This window comes from Typopeltis vanoorti, chromosome 15, assembly GCF_054136105.1.
Source record: "Typopeltis vanoorti isolate ZY-2024b chromosome 15, IOZ_Tvanoo_1.0, whole genome shotgun sequence".
Classification (NCBI taxonomy): domain Eukaryota; kingdom Metazoa; phylum Arthropoda; class Arachnida; order Uropygi; family Thelyphonidae; genus Typopeltis; species Typopeltis vanoorti.
Window position 1 is genome coordinate 53,058,747 of NC_143563.1, and position 15,664 is coordinate 53,074,410.

The 15,664-nt window shown below is 35.8% G+C and overlaps 1 protein-coding gene across 2 annotated transcripts in view; it reads right to left on the bottom strand.

Moving 5' to 3' along the window:
- The window catches only part of LOC150098761 (homeobox protein dve-1-like), a 295,705-nt gene that overhangs the window by 152,268 nt on the left and 127,773 nt on the right, over nt 1–15,664 (bottom strand). For both annotated transcript variants that reach the window (XM_090404687.1, XM_090404686.1), the window contains exon 2: nt 2,728–2,932. In XM_090404687.1, the coding sequence (XP_090260813.1) occupies nt 2,728–2,932 (205 nt within the window). The remainder of the gene's footprint in view (nt 1–2,727; nt 2,933–15,664) is intronic.

Consider the following 15,664-nt stretch of genomic DNA (forward strand, 5'->3'; position numbering starts at 1 on the left):
ATCAGAGGTACATCAGAAAAGATAGCCAAAGTATTGGTGAAACATGGCCTTCGCACCACCTTCAAGCCTCATGTCAAGCTGGCAACTCTGATCCGCTCACCAAAGGATAAACTTCACCCTTTAGCACACCCAGGAGTGTATGAAGTTCCATGTGACTGTGACTTGGCCTATTATGGGCAAACAGGAAGATCAGTGAACATCCGCCTGGAAGAACATGAAAGATACATTCGCTACTATTACTATGGCAAGTCGGGACTGGCAGACCACGCTTTGGACACTCCTTCACACAGGATTAGATGGAGAAAAACGAATGTGCTATTTAGGAGTCGTTATAGATCTGAAAGACTATTTTTTGAGTCAGCAATGGCTTTGAAGAATTCTCCCAACCTTAACAAATATGGTTGCATTAATTTGCCAAAAATTTGGGAGACAGTTATCCTAAGAAAAACTCCTGGATAACTGCTGCTGCTTTTTTTTTTTTTTTTTTTTCGTTAGAGGGCGCCAAAAATAGGACTTTAGATCTTTTGTCTTTCTGCAATTATATTGTTTCACTCACTGTCGCGTTTACATGTGTGTTGTGCTCTGATGATGCTGATTTAAAAATCGGCGAAATATTAGCGTTAATAAAACATCCTTGTTGATAAAAGTGTTTGTGGTGTTGTTAATACCGTGAAAAAATAAGTAATGAATAACCAGCAACGCCTAAGCTTATCTGTTAGTTTTGCATTTAGTTTTGCAGCCATTTTGGATACAAGTGTATTACCATTTTGTGTAACTGGCCTAGTAGAAACTTAGATTTATAAAAGCCAAGTTACTGGACGAGAAGAAATATTTTCACTTATAATATTTAAAGACTAATAATCGGGTTAAAAATTTGTCACGTAAGCACTACATAATGGCAAATTATTGCGTCTTATAAAGCAATACATCAACATTCCACCCTCTTTTAATTCATTTATTTAAGCATACTGATTTTAAGTAAGAAATTTAAACTTTTGGTATCTTCTGTTTAAATGTAAAGAAGAAAATTTTATGTCATTTTTGTAACAATGTTTAGAATATTTTTGCAAGATACTTCACACCATAAGGATGTGATATTATGCTTTCCTATCATGGAAATAAGAGATGTTTACGTCTCAACTGATGGGCTGCCCAGACAAGAACGAAATATGCTCGTTGTGACTTCCAAGAGCCTCCGTAGCTCAGTCGGTATAGACGAAGCCTTTTAGTCGGCAAGACCTGGGTTCGATTCCCGTCAGTGACGTCAGGAACTTTTATCTGGTCTCTTTCGACTAAAAGTGAGTTAGCCGATTTTGTACGGAGGTAGGGGGTTTTTTCCACCCGGAAACTCGGGTTTTTCGTCCCCCAGAACAGGCAAACCGGCCCCGTGAATACACACATGGATTACTGTCACGAATACGTCCCAGCCATATGCCGGTCCCGAGCCCGGATAAAAAAAATTGAGTGGTTGGGGAAAGCAATGGTGAATCACCCCGTAAAAATCTCACCAGGATCACCTTATGGGCAAAGCCTACAAAGTTGCCTACGGTCGGAAACGACTGAAAAAGGAAAATCATAGCAGTAACTTCAAAGCGTCCTACCTTCGAGTTTTATGCCACAAATATACGGACAGCAAATCGAATCCCTAATTTCTTATTAAAGAAAACAAACTTGCACAAATTAATTATATTCTAATAAAATTATCGTACAAGCGTTTTGTCAATGTACATTTGTATGCACAGTAATAATGTTATTTTATAAATCTGCAAAAGATTATCGCCAGCCATGCTGGAATTTGATGCAAATCATATTCTAGTAACAGAATTAACACACTCGAATATGATTTATCGTTTCGGGCTTAAAGTTACATATTACGCACTTAACGTATGATATTAAGAATCCACACACACAGATTATTCGTTCATGAATATTACACGTACGTTTGCAAACGTTAAGAAACCTCACCTCAATGTTTTTGTTGCCGACTATGAACCAAGACGTAGACCACATTTGATGTGAATATTGTGTATGGAATTCTAGAATAGAATAAAGCGCGAGAGGACAAAGTGTACAACACGACAACCCTTCAGCTTATAATGTCTGAGTCGGTATTTATTATGTACAGCATATTCGCTTATTTAAGATATGAAATCTGACTATACAAACCAGAAGTGTATTAAGAGATTCCGACTTGGTGATATTGCGGCTCTCTCTCTCTTTCTAAAAATAATCATAAATTTATGCAATCTCCTTTTAAGACACTGGGGAGTCCCTAAGTCGATAAAGAAAGACTTTCCTTTACCCAGTGCCGGATTTATGCATAAGCTAGAAAGGCTACAGTTCAGCGCTTCACATTACAAGAGGCCTCCGCCTAGGTATAGATAACCAAATTTTTACTCACTAGAGGGGGAGCTCTTAAAAGTTATAGTTTAGGGGGCCACAACTGCTTTAAATCCGACCTTGCCTTTACCTTAATAAATGAATTATAGGGAATAAAGTGCAATCTTTTAGTTCTTAACCGCAAGCTTTTAATATTACATAACAATTGTTCAAAGTTAGCAACCGACACTCCCTTTACTGCCTAACCAGTGATGACTGTTCCGTATATGACATGCAATTTTTTAAAAAACTGTCGGTTTTGCTTCACAAATGTTTTTTCCCCCCAATTTTGCTTTTATTTCTAATTAATTGTTTGTTTATGAAAAATAAGCAAAAAAAGTAACTAACCTGTAGGGGTTGAGCTGGTTTTGAGACTACTTCGAAATTCAGCCAGTGCGAATGCAGTGTGACCCGTATTGGGACTACGAAGCCCGGACCTCCCTGGTTCACACCCAGCTTCTTGTTTTTCTCTCCTCTCGGTACTTAGATCATGAAGACACTGTGTTCCAACCGGTAGATTCCCTCCTATGGATGGCTGGGTTAGCAGAAGGCCCTGAAAAGAAACAAAAGAAATGCAAATCATCGTAACTAATATTACTGAGTCAGAAAATAATTCAGCAAAAAAACATAATTCGTGTGCTTGTCCCATGGAATCCTCGGATAATGGTATCCGAGGATTATGTGGGACATATAGGTTCTTAGCCACTGAACAACAGCTTGGGCATTAGTTTAATACACTTTCGAACATATGTAAAATTTAACCACACTTATGACTACGTGCTTCTGACAAATCGTGAACAAAACGATCCAAATGAGATAAAACATAAGTTAGATTTAAAACTGACATATCTGTAATGAATATTATGACATCTCATTTGTATATTGTGATCATCCGTTCACATTATATTATAGAAATAAATAATAATCACAACATTGTGAAATACGATAAGTTAATATTAAAAAACCACATAATTATGTTGTTCTTTTCACGACTCCATCACTAATAACTGTAGTGGTGCTGTCTCCACATGCATCGTAGTTTAGTTAAGTAGTAAGTTCTCGGTAACATTCTCAAGCTTGCTGTGTTCTTGTTATATTAACTTGACTGTGTTTAACTGTGTACTTTTAATAAAAATATATCGTCTAAGTTTTCAAGAGGGATACGTTAACCTCTAGTTCATTGACGAGTTTTGTAACTGCAGGAAAGTTTCCACCGAGGAATACCAGTGAGTTCCCACCCGTAACTGCTCCTAATCAAATTTTGATTCAACAAAACACACAAAGAAAGGGCTATTGATGTACATCGAAGTTTTGGGGAAAGTGGATTATTTGATGATGTAGCTAAACACATGAAGTTAATCTCCAAGTTCAAAATAACGTGCTTTGAGCAGTATAGCGGTAGAACAAGTACTCGGTTAGTATCGGCAAGACTGAATTTCTAAAACGACTGTCTAGAAAGCACTACGTCAGAGCGTCCACATCCGAACCATTTACAAGAAATACGGCACCTCCAAAAGGTACATTATAAATCCACGTTTTTGTTTTTTCCCGTGGAGTGCACTGATATCCCTGATATTTATGAGTACATTAGTTACCGATGAATTAACATTCATCTGTAACTATGGAAAACACAAGTAGCAGGCCGATATTTTAAGCAACTATTTAAGGCTTTACTGATATTAACTTCTTAAAACACGATTTTTCCAAATTAAGAGTCTTTCAAACTCTTTTGAAGATCACAGTACAACATTTTGTAATTTTTAATTCGAAAATGTTTGCTAATATATTTTTTTTTCTCTTACAATCGCAAAATCTTCAATACAGTTCAGTAACAAAAAAAAAAAAAAAAAAAAAAAAAAAAAAAAAACCGGGTTGATATGCAGGTATTTTGTTAGAACACACAGAAATCATAGATATTATAGGAAACATGCAAGAAAATGACTGTAGACAATTATAAAATTCCCCGTTTCGTAACCGCATTCTTGTATAATAACTCCATTATCGCAATTTACTGCAGACAATATTACCCACAATTATACATATAGAACAGCCTTTTAAAAAATGCAGAGAACGTATCGGGGCTTCTGCCCTAATGTCCAATACTCACAACCTACCACATGATGAAATTTCAGCTCCGGCTGGAAGTTGTGGCCTTTTTAAGGCCCAGCTGTCTTCGTCAAGGAAGAACCAGAGCGTAGATAGAAAAGTCAGCTATTAGAACAAACTTTCTTCAGCACAATTCAAGATAGGCACCATCAACATAAGAAGTATCAACAAAAAAGAAGTGAACTAGAAGAAAAGTACCACGTCAACATAATTAGTGTTACTGAAACAAAGAAGACAAAAACAGGCGAGATTCTTCTAAATAACATATACAAGATATTATAATCAATCAGTAAAAGGAAAAAGTAGCTATAGTACTTGATACTAAACAAGGAAAATCGGGAATGGCACACTATATCAAGTAGAGTGATATGGGCAAACATCAAAATGTGGATCTTTAGAATACCGTAAAATGTTTACAAAACATTTTAAGGTATTCTAAACATTCTACAGAATGAAGGAAGCTACATAAAAGATTATGAGCTTGTTAAAAATTACAAACCAGTTTAGGAATCTTCGTGTTTGTCTTAATGTATTGTACTCACGACAACTTTGCCTAATTTTGCCACTAGAAACAGGACATTGATAATCATAATGGCTCGATAATCATAATACAGATTTATCAATACAAAGTTCAATTTCGCTAATAAAAATAATCCGACTGAAACATCTTGAATCGTTTATTTTTATTAAATTCCACCCACACTTCGCGGACTTAATGCAATAACTAATGTCGACATGCTTTGTCCCTTTGCTACTATCTGTAAAAATGGTCACATCACATTGAAACGAAAATTAAGATGATTCAATTCCCCTCTCCCTAAAAATTTCAATAAAAATTCGTCAAAGCCGAAATCTAGAGGAAATAAAAAACAAAAAACGCGTATTGATAGACAAAACGAATCTAATAGGTGCTTACGCATTTTGTGAAATGTACCTAAATGGGTGCTTTGTTAAAATTATCAATGCAGTAGCAGCATTTAAAGAACGGTTTTGTTAAAATGCAGAGTTTTGAATTATTGAAGTGCGGCCTTAAGAGTACAGAGGGGATGAAGATGTGAAATAAAACAGCGTTTATATAAGCCGAAGGAAAGTAAGATGATGAGTCCTTGAACTCCAATGGCGGTGTCACGTAATAATAATAATAATAAAATATAGCGCAAAAATACTCCTGCAGCTAAGTAAGCTGTTGTGCGGTATAGTTTCTCACGAACGTGACGAGAAACTGCACCTCTCATAACCTAACAAACGCGTGGACAAACATTGTCCACGCGTTTGTCAGCATATTACATAAATCACTATTTAAATTCCTTTTAACTTGTAATTCGTGTTTATATGGCAGAACCAAAAGTCAGCTTACTAAGGAATTAACTTAGCAAATTAGTCATTAGAGAAAACGCATTTTTTTTTCCTTCCTTAAATTTTACATACAAGTGCGATCAAAGTGAGAAAGTTAGGGAAAGAAAACTTCTGCGTAACTAATTTAGACTGGCGATATATGAAATTTTATGCCTTTGAATACTCAACTGATACGAGCGATTACATTTCACTGCACGAATAATGCCCGATCCAAATAACCATATACTGTATTTGCTATAAAAGCATCGAAGATTCATGACTTTCGCAAGTAGATCAGTTTCACTGAGCAGTAATACATCATTGCAATTTCCATTTCAAGTTACTGACATCTAATAACATAATAGAAAGGAATTTCACTGTTTTCTTTTCTGACGTGCATTCTATGACCTAGGAGATTATTCAGTTTGCATTAACAGAAGATCGCGAACGATGGGCTACTTTATTCGAAATGGAGAAATACTGGCATACCTTTCTCCACTGATTTTTTTTTTTTTTTTTTTTAAATCAGATGCTAGTGTGAGAAAGCCTGGAAATACAAGCATAAGGGAAGTGGTGATGCGTCGAAAACTCGAAACGTCGAAGTTTGGACAAGCGCGCTCTGCATTCACTCCTAACAGTAATGTGGCACTCGGCGTGTCCGTAAAACCTGAGGCCATGTACGCGTCGTCTTTATGCTAATTTTATGCTGTACGGCAATGGATTAACCTTGAAGGCTGATGAAAGAGGGAGACCAACATTACAATATAGGGCAAAGTGGTTTACGGTTTTAAGAATGGAGTCAGCAGTTCCACGAATCGATTCCGCATTAGCGCCACAAAACCTACTGAGTGCCGGAGATCTAAAACGACAGTAGCACTCTTACAATACATTAATAGGCCACGGTGTATTATTCAGGAAACTTGTTACCACTAATAGTGTGATGCACAAAATCGGCATTCTGTAACGGAAATTAACTATAGCCAAACAAACAACTTATGACTAAGTAGTAGTATGATTCTAAGAATATTTTTCAATTCTGAATGCTATTCAGAATGCCTACAGAGCTATTAAGTAACAATAAATGACTATAATAATAATTACGAATGGGACTTACTGACGTCACCATGGCTGAGATTTGCCACTCGTTACCTGTTTAAAACGGAGCTTTTTTTTTTTTTCCTTTTTCAGATAAGACTATACTATGACAACTAAGTCAGACTTAAACGGAAGTGGTAGGGTTGTATTAGAGTAGGCTATAAGTCGTGGTGACCATTTGATTAATTTATAAAGTTATTCTTATATAAAATGAAACACGAACGCCAATTATTTGGTCGTAACAGGTCATTTTGCCTGTAAAAGAAGGTAGTTTAAGCAGCAATTTTATAAACAAGCTAACTGAAAGCACATATGATAATAATGGTATTGTTATAATTTGTGCATCAAGTGATTTGCTGTTCAGTCTAGATCCTGAACCTTCCTTTAAAGTTTATTCCTACGTGAACAAGGTGATTGGTTGTTTAGATTAGATTTTAAAGCAACGATTAGACTGCTAGCAATGGAGGACAATATTTCTGTAAATTGTGTGTCCACTAGGTAGTTCCGCGTTATACAGGATTCAAAATTGCGCAAAAGAAATCCCTATCAATCTTGTGATACCAACTTACTCACTTTTTGTTGAAACGTATTTATAAATGGACCTCTAGTATTATGACGGAATCGAACTTAGATTTATTCAACTAAAGGATCTTGTCATTACCGACTGTACTTGAGACGCTCATCTAACTAGGGGTGGCGTGACCGAAATAATTTCAATAATATAATGAATATTTAAATATCAACTGAGGTGCAGAATCAGAAAGCATGCGGCAAACTTCAAAAAAAAGATCTGCACTATCTCCCATTTCAGTAGTTAAAAGCGTGCCGGACAGAACCACAATTTGATGCCGGTGTACTTAGCTGAGCGGTTAGTGTATCTGCTTTCAACAAGCTGCTTGTTCAAATCCCGACCTGTTTGTGATTGTATTTAGGTGGGAGATGAAACTATGGTGCGTAACTACTGTGGCGCAATCTAACAGAGAGTGAACCTACTATTAAAAAGGATACCTATTTTAAACCGTTGTGAGTGTGGTGCAGAACTCAGATTGACAGTGAAATGCCCTAACTTGCAATAAAGTTTAACTAATAGATAAGCAACAACAGTTATGAAACTAGGAGATAGGAGGGGAGTTTTTAAAGAATGGGTTGGGCGAGAGTGAACGCTTGCTCAGGTCGTATTAATAATCCATTTCCAGAAAGTCACTGCCAAAACAGCATATTTCGCGTTTTTTTTTTATTATTATTATATAAATAACACCCACCCACGAAAAATTTTTGTAAGCCTAGAATACGTTAGTATACCATGCATTGGATTTTTCTTAAATTTACAATATATATATATATATATATATACACACACACACACACACACATACACCTAGAAACTAGATCTGCATATCTAGAAGTTAAACATGGAATTTTTTCAAGCCACTTCAGCCTCGAATAAGCAGCGAAATTCACCTCCCACCTAAGGGAAATCACAAAAGTACATGTCTACAGCGGAATTCGAAACCGGCGACAACTGGCTGGAGAGCGGATGCGTTAATCACTTGACCAATCAGACCGGCAATAATAAATAGTAGTTATCATTAATAATATACGAACTAAAATTTTATCCCCTTATCTAAATCACATTATCCTTACAATTTTAACAGTGATAGCTGTTAACTGTGTATTATGTATATTATTTTTCTATTGTCTAGGAAAAATGTCTACTTTATATCATTTCATAAAGGGCAAAGAAATGTTGAAATACAAATATCTTCGTATATTTACACTACTTTAGTGACAACTTTAGCTAAGGGTCACTACGCTTTTTTTTTTTCCCGCATAGCTTGCATCAACGATTTTTTTTAAAAAATTATTTAACATTATATGGTTTGAAAGAAACAACAACAAAAATGTATTTTAATATCGTAATTTGTCTATTTAATACGATTCCGCAAAGATCTCTTATTCGAAAATTCAATTACGGCATCATATCACTACATACAAATGATTTACTTGAGGAGAAGCTATGGGCACGAGGCTAATATCTTTCTCAATTATATGAATTCTTCGAACAGTGTTTCTGCGGAAAAACCTGAATTTGGGAAACAAAAACTCTTCCACCTCCATATGAGATCAACTATATGAGCTTCAGCTGAGACTAGAAAATATTCCATGGGTTAGCATCCAGATCTTTACAAGAAGACAATTCTGTTTTTTCCGACGACAGATGCACCAAGAAACTATTGCCAGGCTAAGATCTTACTTCTCTGATGAAGCATTGTAGTTTTCCTAGCCTCACCTCCGGAGAAAGAGAGGCAATAAACTGATTCGTATATATATAAAAAAGTCACGTCAAATAAATCTCAAATATATATTATTTATTTTGTACGCCATCGTTCTGTGTTTCAGTTTTATGCAAACTTCTATTCAGTTTGTTAAAAATTAGAACGTTTAATCTCTAATATGCGAATAACCTATTCTCCAGTTAAGTTTGAGAAAGCAATCAGACGAGTCAACAGCAAGTTATCAGTGACAGTTTGTGTTGCGAGAGAGAGAAGCAGTTTCAAATGGGGATCCTTACACAACTGCATAAGGTTGGCTAGCTCATCTTCAAGTGAAAATTACTACAACTTGTTCCAGAGGCAACCGATTTCGCTGAATACTGAATACTAAAATACTGCTTATACTTTCAGATAAAGCATATGTAAATCAAAAAACAAATATAGATACATTTATATATATAATAAATTTTCGCTATTTTATATTTTACTCTTATAAATCCTGATATGGAAGTTCTAAAAGCTATACACGCGAGCTTTTATATTTCACGGTTATATTTCAATTAGTGACAAAAAATCTATAAGGAATGTATAAGTTTGTCTAAGAAATAATTACTTCACTTTGCATTATTTTTGAAATATAGTGTACAACTTAAGGTTCGACATTGATATTTTGTATATCATTGCTGAACCAAGAGGAGTTTTTTCTGGATGGCTGTTCAAAGTCTAGACAAAAATTCATTAAATAATTCATGAAATAATTTCCTCCTTCAAGCTTCTACGTGATATCTATACAGCATCATTTCTATACAGAATCCAGTTAGGAGGAAAAACTCATTATAGTCACCCCCCCCCCCCCCACTGTACACGCGCGCAACACACGTAAACCACAAAAAAGCAAATACTATACTAATTCTTGATCCTTATAAAAGATAAATGCTATCGTCTTATGAGCTGAGTATAAACAACCCTAACAAGTTCAGTTTAATTCAGACTTCCAAAATATGGAAGAAGTCTCTCCACACATATCGAAGAACTTCAATATATAAAGAAAAGAGATACTGTAATCATAAGCAACCATTAAGATGTATTTCATAATCGCATTATTATACAGTAGATACAATTTATTTAACATAACAACTGAACCTATATGGTGGTTATGTTTTATAACCACCATCCAGTACCATGTGCCGGAAACAGGCCGGTGGTGGCAGTGGCGGTATCCTGTATGGGAAACTGTCCTCATGGATAACACTGGGTCTTCTTGTTCCCAATGAACACACCTTGACCACTAATTCTTACCACGGGACTGTTTCTGGAAAGGGTAGTGAATGACCTACGACAACATGGCCCGATGGATCTGGCTCTTAAAGCAAGACAACGCCCCTCGTCAGAGCATTCGAATCATGCTGGCATTCTGCAAGCATGATTCGATGAGCAATATCCAAACATTCGGTGTGCTCTCTGGCTGCCTAATTAATGGTCTGAATACCATCGAACATTTGTTGAATAATGTAGAATGTAGCATCCGCAGGTCGACACCAAGTGTCTCGCTCAGTCGATGACATCTGCGATGTTATTCTGTCTAGTTGGTCCAGAATACCTCAGGATACCTTCCGTGATCTAGTGCGGGTCAATGCTAAGAGGTTATATAAGCCAAAGGAGGCTGAATACTCTACTAGGTAGGTGACACATGAATGTGTAGTACGATAGCGATTTACGCGGGTTTATTTTGGGCGATTTTGAAATAACAAATCAAAATAATGCAGTGAATGATATTTTTCAAGTTTGTTTTGTTCACTTATCATATATAGCAGTATAATAAATAATTCTCTATAATGCCCAGATCTAAGAGGACGTCTGTGTAATGAAGTAATGTTTTCACTACAAAATGATTTTTTTTCTTTGCTTTTTAATAAAACAGAAAAAAAAATAGTAACCCGCTATGCCTTTTATTCACGAAAGGCCGCAGAAAAATGTTTTTGTTAATTACAAAAAAAAAAAAAAAGTTACATTAATTTTACCTGCATAAAGTAAGCCTTAAAACGGTTTAATTCACTTGAATTTTAAGGTATTCTATGGGATAACTGATCTTAATATCACTGCATGAATATTTGTTTACGCGCTCTAGTAATGTAACCCACGGGTAAATCATAACCATGGTGGTGGTGGTTTCCCCCTTTCAGTCGTTTCCGGAAACGACACTTTGTAGACATTCCCCCCCCCCCCCATTTTATCCAGCTCGGGACCGGCATGTGACTGGGACGTATTAATGACTGATCCATGTGTTCACGGGCAGGTTTGCGTGTTCTAGGGAACGAAAAACCAGATTTCTGGTGAAAAAAAAACCCATCTCTGTATGAGACCGGTTAACTCACCTTTCGTCGAAAGAGACCAGATAAAGGTTCTTAAAATCACTGACGGGAATCGAACCCAGGTCTTTCCACCAAAGGGCTTCGTCTATACTGACTGAGCTACGAAGGCTCAAATCACAACCATGACGAGTTCGACGACTATAGAGATTATTTACAATTTTATATTTTTTTAATGTGCTTCCCACGAAAAGTTGCAAACCTTTAGTGCATTAGTACCGTGGGTGGGCCAGAGATTTTTTTTCTAATTTTTATTTATTTTTACATAATCCGGAAATCCAGCTAGAACGGCAAAACATTTTTTTTTTTTTTTTCCGAAGCCAGGGCATTCAAATCGAGTGGTCTCACATTGATTAATGAAATTCATCTCATTTAGCCTTAAAATGTACAACTGAAACGATTCGACAATTTCTAACAGAGATCCTAAAATACCAACTTTCATCTAGTTAGGGGGTATTAACTGTCATTATTTCAAATCATTTTTACAAAAAAAAGAAAAAACGTCCACTTAAAGCAAGAAAAAAAAAAAACATTTCAATTTAATTTCTCAATATAATGGAAATAACGGGGGAGGGGGGAAGAGAAATGTTATCACGCAGTGTGAACCTAGAACAGGTTTAACAAAGGAAATTATCCTGCGCGATACGCCGTTTAGGCCAAATGATTCTTAAAGTTAGCGTGCTCGTATAGCTGTTTACACACAATACAGATTAAATTGTCTGGCTGGTGCGGTGGCAATGATTATAGAACAAGGTTGTTTTCCGCTGCCTTCCTTATTCAGTAGTATTGTGTCTGTAGATATTGATGTTCATGGAGCCGGTTTGCCTGTTTTGAGGGACAAAAAAACAGAGTTTCCGGGAGGGAAACCAATCCCCCCCCACACACACACACATATGAGACTAGATAACTCACCTTTGATTGAAAAGTCCTGATAAGGGTTCTTGGCGTTAGAGATGGGATTCGAACTCTGGTCTTTCCGACCATAGAGCTCAGCCGAAACTAATAAAATACAGAGGCTTACATTGAAGTTACTAACAGTAAAGTAAATTTTTTCATTGTCAATATTTCCGTTGTTTTTTGCACGTTACTCAAATAACTAAAAGAAATACTGTACTTGTAAAAATCCCAGCTCGTCGGATTTTTAAAAATTCAGAATTTAAAAATGATAAAATGCCACAAAGTTTACATCTCTCTCTCTTTGCTAACCGTTTTTGATTTAGTACCCTAGACATAAAATTTTGTTCTGCCTAATTTTATCACTACAAATGATCCGATCGAAACCAATATTTAAACAATTGCCAAATTTGAATAGAGATCCTAATTACCAAATTTCATTCACCCAGTGTGGAATTAATATCAGTTCGAATCGTTTTTACAAATTTTGCTAATAAAAATGCGCCGACTGATACCACAGATGAAACTCGTAGACATCAATAATGCATCCTACATCTCAAATTTCATTAAATTCTATCTCAGAGAAGCGTTATTATAACAGAGTTTCGATACACGTTGTCCCTTTTCGCCTTTGCAAAAAAAGGTTTAAACCAAAAACTGAAATGCTTAACAAAATTTTGTAAGGTTTCTAAATAACAAAATTTAAAGTAAAATCCATCCAACCAAAGTCGTGGAATAAGATGAGTACGGACAAAACGACTCTCATGCGTATTATGAAATGCATCTAATAAAAGAGGTTTTAAGGGATAGGATAAAACAAATCAAAAATATATTGACCTAAATATATAGATTGCAACCTAGATATGAAACAAATTTCTTAATCAACAATAACAAATGAGCTCTCTTCGTTAAGATTTTTTAATCAATCCATTTTAGTTCTTATTTGCATTAAATTGGTCGCTTTCATTTTTAAATGCTCTTCAAAACGTGTGTAGTCAATCAAAAGCATAAAGAGTAGTAGAGATCTCGCTTGATTGGTAGAGATCTTTTCCAAATATCACCTGGTCAGCAGAGTGGTTAACGTGTCCGCTCTCCAGCCAAGAGGCTGCAGGTTCGAATCCCACCGTGGGCATGGATGTCTGTGATTGTCCAACAAACTTTGTGTGGAAAGGGAATCTGCGACCCTACTACTTATTCTAGCAGAAGACATCATTGCCAAAACCATGTGAGGTACGGCAGTGACCACACGGCGTCTACGGACGTGAAATGTGAACATTTTTTTGAGCAATTTAGTTTTGCGGTTTGTCACCATAAGCAACATGAATATAAACAACCGGCCTACCGAGTGGATTACATCTCTGCTCTTCAAAGTACGGGCTGCGGATTTGAATCCGTAGAATGTTTAAGAATGTTCTTTATGTAGCAGATGGTTTTCTTTACTCGGTGCTAGACCACTACTGCACTTAGCAGAGGATGACGTGGCTGGAAATAGTACCATGTGTGGTCTATACAGCAGGATTCTGGATTATCTATATATGGTGCTATAGATTTACAGCCTTCCCTGAGTGGGATTCTCAAGAAAAAACTATGCGAAGTTTTTCATTTAGAGTATCATCCTCTGTTATAAGTACATACCAAGAATTATACTGCTATAAGTAGTAAATCTTTACATACGATGATACGCTGAAATTAATATCATATAACCGTACACATTTTGTATGCTTTCATATCATCCACCAGCATCATTATCACAAATAGGAGTATTCAACCGAATACGCCTAGAGGAATATAAATATCATTACTGGTAATTTTTTTTCCCAAAAATGCTCCGTAATTTATCTGAAGTGTTGTTCCAGTTAGGAAAACTCCACTCTATTTACCTTAATCAGTAAACGAAACGATTAAATATTGCGTACGGAGAGCTTTTACTTGTTTCAAGCTTTTATGCATTCAACTAAAAGCTCATTTTCTCAATTTATTTTTAACATTAAAAATTCTACTGAAAAATAGCACCTTCTCAACTTTAGGGTGCCAACTCTGGCAATCTTATGCTGTAAGTACGTTTTTGCATATGTGCGTGCGACAGAGTACCTCTGTTCATCGATAGATATAACAAATACAAGTGTCGGAAAGAGCATGTAAAGCTTCATAAATACAATAATCCACACCTATTATCCCAATTCCATTGGCGAAAACAAAAGACAAATATCTACAAGTTCCAGTGCTCATCATATTCAATCAGAAACAATTTCTACTGAAGGCGCGTCAAACCTAATGGCCTGCCATAAAGCGATTTTCATATTTTGAATTGTTAATTTTTTTTTTTTTTTTTTTTTAATGAACCCGCAAGTATGCCACAATTACCAATTGCAAACATTGTTATTTCTTCGGTGAAAAGTTTAGCTGTCAAAGCATCAATAGTTAAAAACTATTTATAAAACAATGAATTCGAATGTGTTTCCTGGTGAGATGGTGATTTAAAGCAATGTACGGTAGATAACTGGGTTAATACTAGAGTACTCTAGATCTGCGTATGATGGCCGAGTGGATAACATTTCCGCTGTTTAGAAAACCAATTACAGGTTCGAATCCCTATAGCATGAATGTGTTTCTGAAAGTCTTGAGATGATAGCTGATTTTCGTCGCCAAAATGTAAAATAACCATCGTGCTTATTGGAAACCTGATGCGGCTTAAAAATGTACCGCGTCTAGTCATGTGAGTTTACAGATTGTTTAATCATTAGCCGGGCTGCTGTTATAGATTAACCACCTTTGCTTGGTGAAATGAATATCTAAAATTACCTTCCGCGATGAGTGACTGCTTGTAGTAATAATTATGAATCCTGTGTTATTCAAGATCAGATCATATCTTGTGTGGCGATGTTTGGAGTCTAAACTTGAATAGTTTAAAAACAAAATATCGTATCGGATAGGAATTGAACTGATAAATATTGCTTACAAAGAAAAAAAAAAGATTAAAAATACATTTTTTTACAATCCATAAGAAAATTATAGCAGACAATGATCAGGGAAGCTGACTGATTCTAAATCAAAATCGAACTATTGTCTGATACGAAATGAATATAAGTGAACGAAACTACAGAAGTTTAGAACAAAAACAATACCAAGCTTATATAAATATGTCCCCATTTTTTGAGAGAGATCAACTAATTTATGATGTAGTGGTCACGGTATCATAAATAAAACATGAGC